Below are 15,685 nucleotides of genomic sequence, written 5' to 3'. Positions count from 1 at the left end.
AATTCATCATAATTTCTATCTCCAATTAAATCATGTTTTATTCATACATACTTGTACCAATACATTCGTTCAACCAAACATTCGTCCTTGAATTAGTCACGTGTCATTCCATTCATTAAAACACCAGCACTAGGCTGGCCATTCCTGGTCACTGCTGCTAATGACCTAGCTGTTGAAGAAACATTGAGCCTAAAGTCACATTTGCAGGTTACATATTTCTACTCTCACTATTTCCCCAAGCTAGGACATTTTCAAGGACTCTGGTACTCAGTGTGAGCATGCAGACAACCATAGTCTTACCATGCCCATTCCCTGGCGAGATCAGGCATTCAAAATCATTCAGGTTAAAAAAAAATATAAAAAAATCCAGAAAAAAAAAATAAAAAAATAGTTCCTCCGTTCATCCGTCCGCACAAGCGATGCTTTGGTCCCACCAAACAGCGTTGTCTGGTCAGTTCGGCCACGAGCGCGGACTCGATGGCGGGGGGACCGCGGCCCGGGGGGAGGGGCCTATATCCCGGGCGGCGCGGCCCGATGCCCCTCCAGTGCTCTCGTCGCCGGCGCGCTCCGCGGACCACGTGACGAGCCGTAAGTACCCACTTCCCGCGACCGGCCAGTCGCGACTCAAGAGTGAACCACGGTCTGTCTCTGGAACGACTGTCGAGAAACGTGATTTTCTGCACTTTTATAAAAAAACATTCCTTCGGAAACTAGTTCCCCAAGAAATACATTGTAACTTTGTACAACATTTATGACTTTCTTTATTTTTGCATATACGAAATACGTTTTATTTCCCCCGAGATGAGACTGAGTTTTGCCCACGAAAATTGACGCGTAATTTTACATATTGTTAATTGACTTTTCATTCAAACGTAGTTTTTTTTTTCAAATCACGAAAATGATAATCGAATATTTTACAGTGGGAAATTATTGTGTATTTTTTTTAATGTGCTTACTAAAATACTAGAGAACGGTTAACAAAAAAAACTTTACTTATTGGAAGTACTTTGACAACACAAAGCATAAACACCCGGGTAAGAATCTGAAACCATATTTATGCGAACACTATTTTGTAGTGATCCAGTTGTTTTCATGTAAATGTACATGGTTACAAATATCTGAAATTTCAAAAGAATAAATCTGTTTCATTAAAAAACAAAAAAAAAGTGAGAATGTCTTTCAGTACTCGCCAGTGATGTGTAAACATATAACCATGGTAACGAGTAAATTGATGCGTTTTTATGTTGCTAATAAACTTATAATAACTAAATTCTTAAAAGTAACCCCGAGCGTGATAAATATACAAAACGTATTTCATTTCAGAGAATAAACCCTAATATTTTTGCCCTTTTTAAAACCTATGACTCTGTATAAACAAAATGGTACTATAGTTTTTAAAGATATACTTGTTTAGGCTCGTTTAGGTTGAAATTTTAGTATACACCAAAAGTGTAAAAAAAAAAGCTCGCATTAAACAACGGAAATTTGACATGTTGAAAGTCCAATGCACATCCATGCAGAAACTGCTATAGCCACGAGAATATGGCGGATCCACGTGTGGCAACATGCACCCGTGCATGTTTTGCGAACATCGGGTGATGTACTAACCGTATTGGTGAGTCAAAGTAAACGTTATGGTAGTGAAACTATCCTGGAATACATTTTGTAAACTTGAATAGTCATAAGAAATTATATTCGCAAAGAAAAAAATAAATATAATTTATTTTCCAGGAAAATTGTTTGGGGCAAACATCGCGTCAAAGATATTTAACGTTTTGTTGGTTCTCTAAAGCATTACGAACGTAGCAATATCTTTCAGGTATTATTCAAACCAAAAGTTGCAGTCCAATAGATTTGAACTTGATTTTTGACAAGTAATTTTATCAAAATTCTGCAAGTTAGAAGTTATACTTCCATAGCATTACTAAAATAATAAACTTTTAAAATTTTAAAACACATATTATCACACTAAGTATATGTTTGTAATTTTGTGTTTGTTAAAATGACTTAAATCTGTCTGTAAATGCGTCCTACAAACAAACCTTAACATTACTGAGCTGACCAAACATCATTATATAATGTTAAATTATTATGTTATTAAAAAAATTAAAAACCCAGTGACGAGGTTTAAACCCCGTCTTAAAACTAATAAGGACGCGTTCTACCACTAAGCTACCTGGCCAATATCAGTTTTAGAGAGGAGACTATGTATTATCAACAGTGTAATGTAATACTATTTTCGTAAAGTATTTAAAACCATGATATTACATTTTACTATGACTATTTTACTTTACCAAATATGTTCCAGGGCTGTATCACTATCGTAAAGTTTCATTTTACATACCAATACGTTTGGTATGTACCCTAATTTTTACGATTGACTACATACGGTTTTATGTTGCTGCACTTGGGTCCACCATCTTAGTCCCACATTTCCGTTTATCGACTTATGATCCATTTTCACGAAATTACTCCAACAAAATGCCATATACCAAGATCTTATATGTTTAGACATCAAAATTTTTTTATAGTATGTCGGTAAAATGCATGTGGCCAAAAATCATACATTTTTTCCTTTTGAAATAAAATGTCTGGTTATCGGCCAAACGACTGTCGGTCAAATGACTGTCAGTCTACTGCTAGTCAGTCAACTGCCTCTTACCAGAGTTTAGTGAACTGCCTGTCGGTCAAATTGGTGAACTGCTGCGTTTCCCCCCCCCCCCCTACCTTGTTGAGCGTCCACGGGAACAACGGACTGGAGCCTGCGAAAAATCGCTTTATTTTCTGGCGCCAGGCTAGAATCCACGATCAGCCCGAGGTTTTCATTGGCCGATGCCACATTCAATTTTTTTTCCTGGTCGCACATAATTGATCAATAATTATTTTTAGGTTATTAAAATTAATTTGATAAAATTATATAGATGTTAAAATTTTATAAACACTTTCACAATAAAAAATATTAGTTAAATATCAAGTATAAATGTATAAGACGAGATTGCCATTTTTTTTACCCAGTTCAGTATACCTATATAAACAGCAGGTGTCCATCACCAGCTGATCGACACACTGTAATTTATTTTGGAAATGGAACAGAAATATTCATGTAAAATTAATGATATTTTTTAAAATGTACCAGTAAATAAAAAAACTGTATCACTACAAAATATTGTTCGCAGTATTAATGGATTCGGATTATTAGCCGTGAGTTTATACTTTGTGTTGTCCCAATACCTCCAATAGTTAGAGTTATTTTTAAACATTTCCCTGAATAGCTGTACAGTATAAACTGCCCACGTTAATAAGCATAAATCAATAAAGTTTAAATTAATTAAAGTTTTTTTATCTTCCTCGTGGTTAAAAAGTATGCTTGAATGAAATATCAGTTCAACCATAATTTATGCGCCCATTTCCGTTAGCAATACTCAGTATTATCTCGAAAAACGTACTTCATATATGCAAAAACACCCATGGCCACAGACATGGTATCCAAAGGAATCTTTTGTAAAAGTACAAACATTTTTTTTCTATGCATAATTTGTTGGAACCTTGTCTTTGCAGTTTTCCATATGTCTGTGCAAGCCATCAAATATGTGTCAGCCACACATGACGCGAATCACATTGGCTTCTAGTCTTTCAAGGCATGTCGAATAAGACATTTATTTCAGTATAGAAACATTTGCAATCTAGACTGTCAACCAACCATAGCGCGGAGTGTGCAGTTCTTCATCAATGGAGCGAGGGGACGTAGATGTACGACACTGGGACTCGCATAAAAAGAGGATAAGGTTTATAATCCCAGTTCAGTCATAATGGTTTCCGGTTTCCATTTTCCCCCCTAAACCACTCCATGCAATATACCTGGTGTGAGTTATATGTTATATTCTATCTTCGATGGTTAAGAGACGTACTTACGAAAATTTTACATTCTTTTTCTTTGTTTTAATTCACTTTCTGGTAACATTTATTTATTTTTCTAGTAGCATATATTCAAAAATAATGGCAAAATTGACATTTTTGTTCCTCACATTTCCTCGTAAAGGATCTGTCACATAGGTATATGTAGTCTGTGTTCGTGTAACTTGGCTAAAATCTGACGGTTCTCGAGGGTCATACCACTTTCACTTGCAAGGCAACACATGATGTTACGAGATTTTTTTTTTAGTTACTACCCTTTGGATGTACAAAAGTAGAATTTTCTTAACAATTTTATATTCAAATGAAAGCCTGTACCTTCATCTACTTTACTACACAATTTTCACCAAATGTAAGACACTTATCGTATGGTACAACCAGCTTTTGTAGCTCATCCTCATAGAAGGCTGCAGCGTGATTCAACAACCATTAAGACTTGAGGAAACTCATAAGTTAACGACGAAATCCGTCTTTTCTCTTTCACTTTTTCGTCAACTTTCTGCACCAAATCTTCAGTAATGACAGAAGGTGACCCACTTCGTTCCTCATCATGAATATTCGTGTTGCCATCTTTAAAAGGTCTAACCATTTCCGTACCATTCCATCGATCATAATATATTCTTCATACACTTCACTGATCTGACGATGAATTTGCCTCTTTCACGAATTTAGCTCTTAACCTTCGACACATCACGTGGGGTCTTTCTGGACCCCACGAAAATGTTTCACTTCGTAGCATTCATATGTTTAGCCTGTGACTTATGTTATTTTAGGACATTTCTTTAAAATGTGTTTTAGGTGCTTTGTTCAAATTCTGGAAATGTTTGGTTTCAAAATATCTGTGTAATAAATATTTTAACTTTAAGTCTCTTTCACAGTGCACTTGGGGTCTTTTGTACCCCCACTCAAAGATAACTTATATCTAATGTATAAAATTAATTTTCAAAAAATTTATCTTTATATTATTGCTTGAGACAACGGAGCTAGAAATAACTCTACTGGCAGTTCCTAAATGAGTAAACAGATAGCGCTAATGGTATCCTCTTGGCGCATCAGCTATCGCAACTGCTCGGCAGTTGTATTTGTACCCATGAGTTTTGTTGCGTGGAGTGATTGTGTTACTAGTTTTGAACTATCATTATTTAGCGTTATATTTTACAAGTTGTGGAGACGTGATTATAAAATTGCATATTCTTTAGGAACAATATATTCCACGAAACATGAATCGTAAAAGAAGAATATAGAAAAACATAAAATATGGATGAAGAAATTATGTAAGTAGCAGTACAATTTTAGTGCGCATTTTATCATTCAAAATGATGGCCTAGGCTGCTTATATATTTTTTATTTTACGAGCAAAAGTTTACTAGTGCTTTCAATACATTTTATCAATAGGATGTGTTCGCTTTGGGCATCTTTGTCGTCGTGCCCTATAAAAGTTCAAAGCAGATGTAACAAAGTGAGCTTGTTTTGACTCATAGAGAAAGCGTCCATTTACACTCTACAATGTTTTTTTCAAGTGCCATTTGCTTTTCTCGGGCGGTGGATCGTTTTTGATGTTCTACGGTTTGAAACATTTCATACCTTTTTTGTATAGCCTACTAATTTTCACAGGCATGGGAAGTTCATAAAAAATCGTATTCTCTAGCTACATTGTGTTCAGTAATTTTTTTACAATAATAACGTTCAAACACTTCACTATTTACAATATCTGATGCAAACTCTGGAGGTTGTGTGTTTGCTCTCGGTCGTGTGCATTATAGTGGTTTTTGCAACTATCATTCCAGAAAATAGTTGAAGTTCCTCAATGTCCATATTTCCAATTCCATGCCCATAAATTTGTTGTTCTTTTATAACGCCAATGCTGTTTCTAGGAAAAATTCAAAATATAAATAAATTATTTTATATATTATATATATATATATATATATATATATATTACACTTATATTGTACAGCATAAAAATAGCAATAAACAGACCAATAAAAATGTCCATCCCTGCATTCGAGTATTAGTAATAAATACAAGAAACTTGTTTTGGTATATTATACAATGCCACTTATTCCTTCCTTGCAAAAACTAAGATACTGTATTTTGTTCACAGTAACTATCTACAGTGGGCATCCGCTCACCTTGAAAATAAGGGTAAATGTTTTTGTTTATTTCAGAATTGAAGGCAAACGCCACTCCAGTGAAGAAGGAAGAAGTATATTACTAAAGATGTTGCAAGAGATAAGTGACAGTGAAAATATTTCAAGTTCAAGTGACAGTAATCCAACAACTGAAAATGAAAGTGATGCACTTGAAGATGAAGATTATCAAGATGATGCTTTACAAATATCAGATGATGACTCGGAAATAGAAAGTAACTTGTCTGGCCAGTATTACATAGCTAAAAATGGAATGAAATGGTTTAGGGATCCACCAACACAAAGGCAAACGTTGAAGCACAATATAGTTCGTGATAAACCTGGAGTGAAGTGTAATCGCCCGGGTTCAGTAAAAGAAGCATTTGGGACATTTGTGACACCAGAAATGGTCAGTACTATTGTAAGGGAAACTAATAGAGAAGCGGAACGAGTTATGAATGATTGTAATATATCAGATGCGAACACTGAACATAAAATATGGAAAGATACAAACGAAATGGAAATTGAGGCTTACATTGGACTATTGTTGTGTGCTGGTGTGTATCGTGCTAACAGAGAAGAGCTCAGTGAGCTATGGAATGAGGAACATGGCAGGCCAATATTCCGAGCTACTATGCCCTTGAAAAGATTCAAAGAGATAACAAAGATGATTCGTTTTGATAATAAGGCAACACGTGTGGCACGCCAACAGGAAGATAAACTTGCAGCTTTGCGTGAAATATGGGATACATTTGTACAGAATCTTTCAGAGTCATATGTACCTGGTTTTGACATGACAGTTGATGAACAGTTAGTTGGGTTTAGAGGAAAATGTCCTTTCCGTCAGTACATGAAGAGCAAACCAGCAAAATATGGCGTCAAAATTTGGTGGTTATGTGACTCTGATACATCTTTTCCGCTAAATGGCCAAATATATCTGGGCAAGCCCACACACGGTACGAGAGACCAAAACCAAGGCTCTAGGGTTGTCAATGAACTAGTCAGAAAATGGAAAAACAAAGGACGAAACATTGTTGCTGACAATTTTTTTACTAATATTCCTTTGGTTCAACAGTTATTGAAAGAGAACACAACATTCGTGGGGACACTGCGTAAAAATAAGGTGGAAATTCCTAAGGAAATGTTGCCTCATAAATGTAGAGAAATCCATTCATCTGTATTTGGTTTTGCTGGTAATCTAACTATGGTGTCATATGTGCCTAAAAAATCCAGTTCAGTTATACTTATTTCGTCAATGCACCATTCCACAACTGTACAAGGAACTGAACAGAAGCCGGAGATAATAATGCACTACAATTCAAAGAAAGGAGGTGTAGATACACTGGACAAAATGGTGGCTACTTATAGTTGCAAACGTAACACAAGGCGCTGGCCACTTTTGTTATTTTATAATCTCCTGGATGTTGCTGGTATTGCATCACTTATCGTTTGGGTATTTTATAACCCTGAAGATTTTGGAAATGTAAAACACAAAAGGCGTCATTTTTTGTTACAACTGGGACGCCAGCTTGTTCATCCATACATAGAAAAAAGGCTGCAGAATGGTAAATGCATTCAGAAGGGTGTGAAAAGTGGCCTTCTTGCACTTGGCTACAAAAAGCAAACATCAAGTGAATATATTCCTACAAGTAACAAGAGAAAACGATGTCACTTGTGTCCAAGAACCAAAGATAAAAAAATTAAATCTGTGTGCAACTCCTGTGGATACAATGTATGCAGCTCGCATAGTGAAAACTTTGTCAAGTGTTCTAGCTGCGCTGCAGAGAGTGATTGAAAATTATATTGTGAATATAAAAATCGTTTTGTATGTCTGCAAATTAGACATACTATATAATTATGTGAGCATACATTTTCAAGAACAACAACATTGTGTGTTATAATGACATAAATATGTTATTTTGACAGGGACATTTCAAATGATTGAGAAATATGACTAAAAATGTAAAAATCATTAAAACTTTCTGTGGTTGTCCACATTCTTCCAAAGTGAAACATCTAAAATGTCGTAAAATATTATGAGTACAAATATGTAAATCACTACATGGCGTATTACATATATAAAATCTCAAATATTATTGGGGTCCTAAAAGACCCCATGTGCCCTAAAATGTTGTTGTAACGTGTAATTAGAACACTGGGTAGTGTAACATTAAAATAGATAATAAATACATGGCAATTTGTAACATTACAAGATATGTGCAACTTATATACATTTACCCACATTTTAAGTTGGGGTCTCAAAAGGCCCCAAGTGCACAGATATGTAACAAAACTAAGGTGATTTGTCGAAGGTTAAGAAATTAAACCACAGCACTTATTTCACAGTTGGCAGGATTCTCAAACGGCAGAGAAATTTTAAATGCTCCCAAACAAACGTAAAGACAGTCGAATGTTTCCGTAATGCCTCCTGCGGCTTGCCAACTGATGTAGACACACAGCCCACATGCGCGTAATGCCAACCACAGCGCTGCAGCAGCCTAATTTCAAAACGGCACGTACCTAAAAAAAACACCCCTTGTAGTTTACGAACACCGACAAACACCCGAAGTTGTTTATAAACACCATTGACAGAACAACAGAGGCAGAAGGATACGTGTACCATTAGTACTACTTTTGAGGTTTGCATGAAAATTTCACCCGGTGAAATTTCTCCCTGTCACAAAAAGTGGGAAAGTTGCGCCCTCGCCAGAATGGGAGGGAAAATTGCGTCCCCCTTCCTTTTCCGTGTGACACACTCCTCATGAATTTAAAACTTATGCTTTTGTTATCCTCATTACCAGAGTTGCTGGTTAGGTTAATAGTAATGTGTCAATTGAATAGAACGTAGACGAAGAAATATAAGCAGTGTGCTTTGTTCAAAGGATATCAATACAGAACTAAGAAGACTACAAATGAGAAAACGACTTTGCTTTGTATTAAAGAGAAGAGAGGAAGTTTAAAGGACAGATAGTGACTAAAGGGCACGAAATTACGAGTGCAACCGATCACAAGTGCAAACAGAAGTCCGAATTAAACGAATAGCAGTTAAGAAGAGAGTAAGAGAAATCAATAAGCCTGTCTCTGATTTCTATCAGTAAGAAATGTGTCCTCTTTTTAATCAATGATTCGGCCTCGTGACATAAGTTCCTGCGTTCTCCAGCTTTAAATGCAACATGAAATAAGCGAGCACTAGGAATTTAGCGCGACCCGGTATCTATGGAGAATATTGTTTACAAATCTTCGAATAAACAATGTCTGCGAAGGGAGGAACAGTAAGCTTGAGGTAAAATGTTTATCTTAACCCTCTTAACCCAAATTTCTACACCTTTTTGAAGAAAATGAAGCAGTAAACGGAATATACCAGCTACAAATACGATAGGGCTACTTTCATTTTGGAAGGGTCGAAGAGAAGGCAGCTGTGCATGAAACTGGACAAACAGATTGCCCTAGTTTTTCGCACGTAGGAAAGAAGTACGCCCAAGGTTCTCGCCAAGTGTTTAAAGAGTCTGGCCTACATTCAAAAAATTGAACGACATGTCAACTAGCTATGTAAATACAAGTGTACTGCGTAAATACAAGTGATACTAGCTAAGTAAACACAAGTGTACCAAAACGTTTAAGCAAACAATAACAAAATAAAAAGGTTACTGACGGACATCTTTTGAAATAAGAATAATAACTAATTTTGAATTTTATATTCGTTGAAATTATTAAATTGCAGTTATAATTTATATAAATACAAGTATAGTAAATATGGTAACACAAAAAAACTACACCGATAAAAGACAAATCATTATCCCACTTTATATGCGAAAACCCATTTTTCCCGAGCACAGTTTTACCGATACCACCGAGCGATATTGGTCTCATTTTAGGATTGCAATCATCCCACTTTTTTATGGAAAAGCGCAATTTTTCCAGATGCAATTTTCCCGATACACTTTTGTAAAGTATCACATTCGAGAAGAATGATGTGGCATGTACTAACTTAAGTTATTTAAGTTGTTCATTCGATTACATTATTTCTTGTTATCAGTTTTGAAGCGCAGAATTCGTTAACGCATGTCAGAAGATAAAATATTAAATCTATGGCTGAACAAGTAGTTTTTCTGCTATTTCCAGTGCCAGGAAGGTATAAAACACAATATGTCTTTACCAATGTTTTACTAAACACATGCCCTTAAAAATCATTGTCCCAGGGTGAACGTTTAATGCTTGACTAACTTTCAGCATGGGCTTTTTTGTTAAAGACCAACAGATCATTAGCCACTAAGGAATAATGCTCTGACAAGTAAATATCAAGTTTAACGCATACAGATTGAATTCACAACACACGATTATTAAGAATTAATTATTTAATGAAACTTTTCAATATCTTACAACATCATTGAGCGTCTAACTGAAAAGCGTGATATTTTAGTTTAAATAATTGCAAAATTTAACTCTTTATGTATAAAATTTCATCACTGCAACTAGTTTCTATTGTTCTCAAATGATTAGAGTTCCAAAGGTATTTATTATTTTTGAACAGAAAGAGAAATCGATGTGAACACTTGGCTAATATTCAATGAATAATAATTGATAATATGGATAGGGATGAACTCTTCATTGCATAATCATACAGAGCAGACGCAATAAATCAAAGCAATGAAAATTCGAGATATTATATGCGATTCTCTCTCTCTCTCTCTCTCTCTCTCTGAGTGGTATTTCGCTTATATATATATATAAGAGAAATACCACTCACTAAGTCAATCACCGAGAATTTCTCTGGAACTATAAGACCTTCCGACTGGAAAATTGGCACGCATATTCCTTCTTCTACATAGTCATTAACTTACAACGAATTTTGCCACAATCAGCTCCAAAGGGGTTCTAGGAGCGTTAAAGATCAAAATTACCGTTTTTCAAATACTTCTCTGTTCTAAAGACTTGAAAATTGGCAGGAATGTTCCTTATATTACACAAAAAAAACACATATATATAAACTTAGAACGTGAGTTTCCAAACATCAGCTCCCAATGGGGATTCAAAATAAAAATTCTCGTTGTTTTTCATGTACCTTTGTGTCGTACAGACTTTAAAATCGGCAGGGATGTTCCTTATATTAGATAGACATCGACTGAGAACATAGTTATCCGTAAATTAGTTCCCAAGGGAGATTGCGGGGGCGTTAAATATTAACATTTCACTCTTTTTCAATTATAAGTTTTATAAAATTTAATGTTGATGCTTTCTTCGTCTTCATAGAAACGGCCATTGAATTGTTTTATTTGGAAATCTTTATTTGGCTAAAAGAAGCCTCTTCACGGCAGGTTTAGTCCGGCTAAAGCCTGGTACTTCAGCTAGTGTATGTGTGTGTCTATGTATATATATGTGTACATATGTATAACTAAAAAGCTTTGGGGAGTGGCCTTTTGGGGATAACATAAAGTTCGGCAAGACCAGGCATAATGGAATCGGATGTTTTATGTGATTCGTGTGTGCCGAATGAAGCAAATGGAAAGTGCGACGCAATATTTTAAAAATTCTTTTTTCCAACAAAATTACCTGGACGTGTTCATGTTACTTTCCATTTGCATGGCTTAACGGGCTTCAAAAATGCTGGGATGCCTCTCGAACAAATAAATTTTAAATACGGTGGCACATTAAAGCCTAATGGAAGTTGGCATATAAATGCAAATTCATTAAAGTATATTACCTGCAGTGTGAGCAGACACGGTGTTAGTTTATATTTCCATCCTCAAACTTTCATTTGCGGAACTTAAGTCTGGAAATTATGTGGTAATATTTATTTTTGTATCAAAATCAACTTAAAAAGCAAAAAAAAAAAAAAGTTGGATACGTACAGTAAATATTCAGTACAGCAAAATTGGCTACAGCTAATGGTAAGAAAAGATAATATCAGAAATGCACTTCCCGCAATATTAACACTCTAAATACCAAATAGTTAAAACTACTTCGAATTGCTAAACACACACATACTTGATGCGTGAAAAAATCAAATTTGAATAAATTTTTATTTAGAAAGGGTACAAAATCCACTGTGTTGAAAACTAAGACGACAATTTTGACAGGTGCTACATTGAAAATTCGTACTGTGTCGCCTGAATAATTAATTTATAAAATTTAAAAACTAAATAATTATTGTTTCGTGGTTAGCAATGTCACGGCTAGTGTCATGAATAAATGTTTGTTTTATTGTACAACGCCATAATTTTCATCTTTCACAATCTAAATAACCTGCCAAAAACGTGGCACCGCATCTTGAAGAGCGCGCGTGTGCTCCACAGGTGAAGAGTCTACCCGGACGGCCTGAGGGGACCGCGCTCTGCAGACGTCACCGACGGGCGCGACGCGGCGTAGGCGGACTTCCTGCCCAGAAGGCCGCGTGTGGCCCGCGGTGAGCGGAGTGTGGGAGGACCGTGTGTCCTCACGGTTATGCCACACGGCACAGACAGAACACAGAGTGTGGTAGTTTTAAAAGTTGAAGAGAAGCTTCAATTTTTATTTTATTCCTGTAGATAGGTGTTTTTTTTAAAGACTGGATAGAATGTGTGTGTTACAGTATTGGTTTATTGGCTTTATGTAGTTAGGTGACACAGATTTTTATAATATTTTCTTTAAAAAATGATAGTTGTTCTTCCTGAAGAAATAAAAACTAAAATTATTTTCAAATAAAAAGTATGTATTACATATATCAATTATATTTGGATGATGAGGCTATTTTTTCAATATTTTTGTTAGGTTTTATATACCTACTGTTGTTACTTATGTACTTGTATTTTTTTAAATTCTTTAAACATTTGTTTTTTTCATGAATCAATTTTATATTTGAACTTTTATTTAAATTAATTGCTCGTTTTAACTTTCAACTTTATAAACTCTAATGCAAGTTTTTTTTTGACGTGACAACGTCTAATAAATCGATGAACGCCGGCTGCACTCACGAAAAAGTGTCCCGTTACGCACATTGTCCCGTTACGCTGTGTCCCGTTTCGCTAATTGTACGCTTGCGACGCATCTATCTCTCTTCCACTCGATTGGCCTATGTGTCCGAGAAGAAGAAAGACAGCGGCAGCACACAACTTACATCTACACGTGAACTGTTTCGTCGACTGTTTATAAAGTGAAGTGAAAAGTTAATGTGGTTTTCATTGCTTATTACAACAATTTCGGCAATAAGGGTTAACTATTCTTGCATTTTAAAAATCTGATTACTTGTATAATTTCCAGTATTTATTCTTTTATTATTAAAATAAAAATGATTCAATTTTATTCATAAAAGTATGCAATCATTTTATCAATGTTTTTGTTATGACGTTGTCACGTTAAACTATCGTCCGTAAACCGACTTTACAGACAACCAATATATTTTATCAAATAATAAAGTGGGTTTTGTAGTGTTAATACGCTTTTTATTTATTTGTCAATTGATAACATTTTTGAAATGTTCACACGAGTCGAGTACCGTAGCCCCGAGTGACTGGATCACGGTGGTAGCAGATGGCGCGGCCGGCGCCCTGCTGGCGCAGAGACCTGCTGACGGCGCTCACGGTCGCCGGCACCGCGGGCGGGGTTCTGCTCGGCCTGGCGCTGCGCCACTCCGCCGACCGGCCCTGGGGAGCGCGCGCCGTCATGTACGTCGGCTTCCCCGGCGACGTGTTCCTGCAGATGCTCAAGTCGCTCATCCTGCCGCTCATCGTGTCCTCCATCGCGGCGGCCGTCGGCTCGCTGGACCTGCGGCTGTCGGGGCGCATCGGCGCGCGCGCCGTCGCCTACTACTGCGCCACCACCGTGTCGGCCATTCTGCTGGGAGTCGCGCTGTGCGCCGCCGTGCGCCCGGGAGCCGGGGGCCCGCCCGACAAGGCGGCCGCCGGGGGCGCGCGCAACGTCACCACCGTCGACACGCTGCTGGACCTCGTCAGGTGCGCCCCGCGTTCCTTTCCGATACCTCGCGCAGGACAAGCCTGCTGGGCCCCTTGGATGGGCAGCCCTTCAGGATTTTTCTGGCAATGGTTTGTTTGTACAGCGACTGGAAGGGCAGCCCATCCAATTTCTGAAAACATGTTTCTTTAAGTGTTTAAATAATCCTGAAAACTTGACCCTTGGAAGGGCAGCCCATCAGGATCTTTCTGGCAAAGGTGTTTTTGAAAAGTTGTCTGAATTGTTGCCCCTTGGAAGGGCAGCCCTTCAGGATTTTTCTGACAGTGGTTAGTTTGTAAAGTGACCTAACCTAACCTAATCTAACCTAACCTAACATAACCTAACCTAAACAAACCACTGTCAGAAAAATCCTGAAGGGCTGCCCATCCAAGGGGCAACAATTCAGACAACCTTTCAAAAAAAACACTTTCAGAAAAATCCTGATGGGCTGCCCGTCCAAGGGGCAACAATTCAGACAACCTTTCAAAAACACCACTGTAAGAAAAAAATCCTGAAGGGCTGCCCTTTCAAGGGGCAAGTTTGCAGGATTATTTAATCACTTAAAGAAACATGTTTTCAGAAATTGGATGGGCTGCCCTTTCAGTCGCAGTACAAACAAACCATTGCCAGAAAAATCCTGAAGGGCTGCCCATCCAAGGGGCAACAATTCAGCTCCCCCGCCTGTTGTACTACCTTTCAGAACAGTAAAATCTGGCACAAGAACAGTACACAGACTTTAATGATGACATAAAGCCATTGGCGTACCATCCTGCGTGTGGTGCGGGGGGAGGGGAAAATATATTTTTTTTAAAACGAGGTTAAATTAATTATAGCTAGTAAAACAACGTTGCTGATATTCGTAAACAATTGTTCGGAAATGTTTTTAGTAAATTGTATTATTTCTCATTTTATTATTTTTAATTATTGTGTTTTTTTTTGTAAGGCACCTTGACCCACATCCCCCATAAGAGAGGTTTAAATTCTGAAAAATATGCCCCTCCTCCCTTTTATGTTTTTTGATCAAGTAACGCCCTTATATAAGACACTTCTGCTTAATAAAGAACATTAATATTTTTTTTTTATTTCAGACAACTAGCACATCTTATAATGACTATGGCAAATTAATCTCTAATTTCTGGTAGTTCCATGCAGGTGTGAGTTTGTAACAGAATTTATTATAACTTATATGATAATATATATTATAATTTATTATAACTGAGCCATATAAGACCCCGGACTCTTACATAGATTAATGTTTCGTGTGGCTTTTTCTACACTATGGCTTACAATTGGCCGATAAAACATTCAAAATCATATATACTTAACAATTATCCGTGACTTCGTTAACGTTGTACGTTCAAACATTCGTGCTTGTTTTGTTATAATATTTTACACGTTTGTGAATTAATGCACAACGCTGTTTATTTGATGTGTTACGTGCCATCAAACACATTAATCTTTGAGTAGAGAAGTGATTTCCTGTTAGTTTATCGGGGCGCAGACAGGCCTTTATGGACCAGAAATGGCCCACGGATCCCAAGTTAAATAAAAAAGTTTCCAAACGTTGTAGCTACATGGTACTACTAAAGCCAAGATATTGTTTTCCCTATATCAACAATCTAGGGAGGCTGTGCGTGGGTACATAATATCTATTTCTACGAGCATATTAGTTGTCTCAGAATGACTTTTCGGCTAACTCCATCGTAAGATCTTCAAAA

At 36.8% G+C, this 15,685-nt stretch overlaps 1 protein-coding gene across 2 annotated transcripts in view; it reads left to right on the top strand.

The window, feature by feature from the left end:
- LOC134535866 (excitatory amino acid transporter 3-like) overlaps positions 1 to 15,685 on the top strand; it is a 63,156-nt gene that overhangs the window by 8,504 nt on the left and 38,967 nt on the right. The window contains exons 1-3 of one of the 2 annotated variants that reach the window (XM_063375218.1): positions 558 to 588; positions 12,335 to 12,444; positions 13,548 to 13,969. In XM_063375218.1, coding sequence (XP_063231288.1) covers positions 13,548 to 13,969 — 422 coding nt within the window. In that variant the 5' untranslated portion in view covers positions 558 to 588; positions 12,335 to 12,444. Of the gene's footprint in view, positions 1 to 557; positions 589 to 12,334; positions 12,445 to 13,547; positions 13,970 to 15,685 lie in introns of those variants that run through there. The other variant, XM_063375209.1, reaches the window with a different exon arrangement.

Source organism: Bacillus rossius, chromosome 1 (genome assembly GCF_032445375.1).
Source record: "Bacillus rossius redtenbacheri isolate Brsri chromosome 1, Brsri_v3, whole genome shotgun sequence".
Classification (NCBI taxonomy): domain Eukaryota; kingdom Metazoa; phylum Arthropoda; class Insecta; order Phasmatodea; family Bacillidae; genus Bacillus; species Bacillus rossius.
Note: the sequence above shows the minus strand (reverse complement) of the source record. Positions and strands in the feature narration are given on the sequence as shown.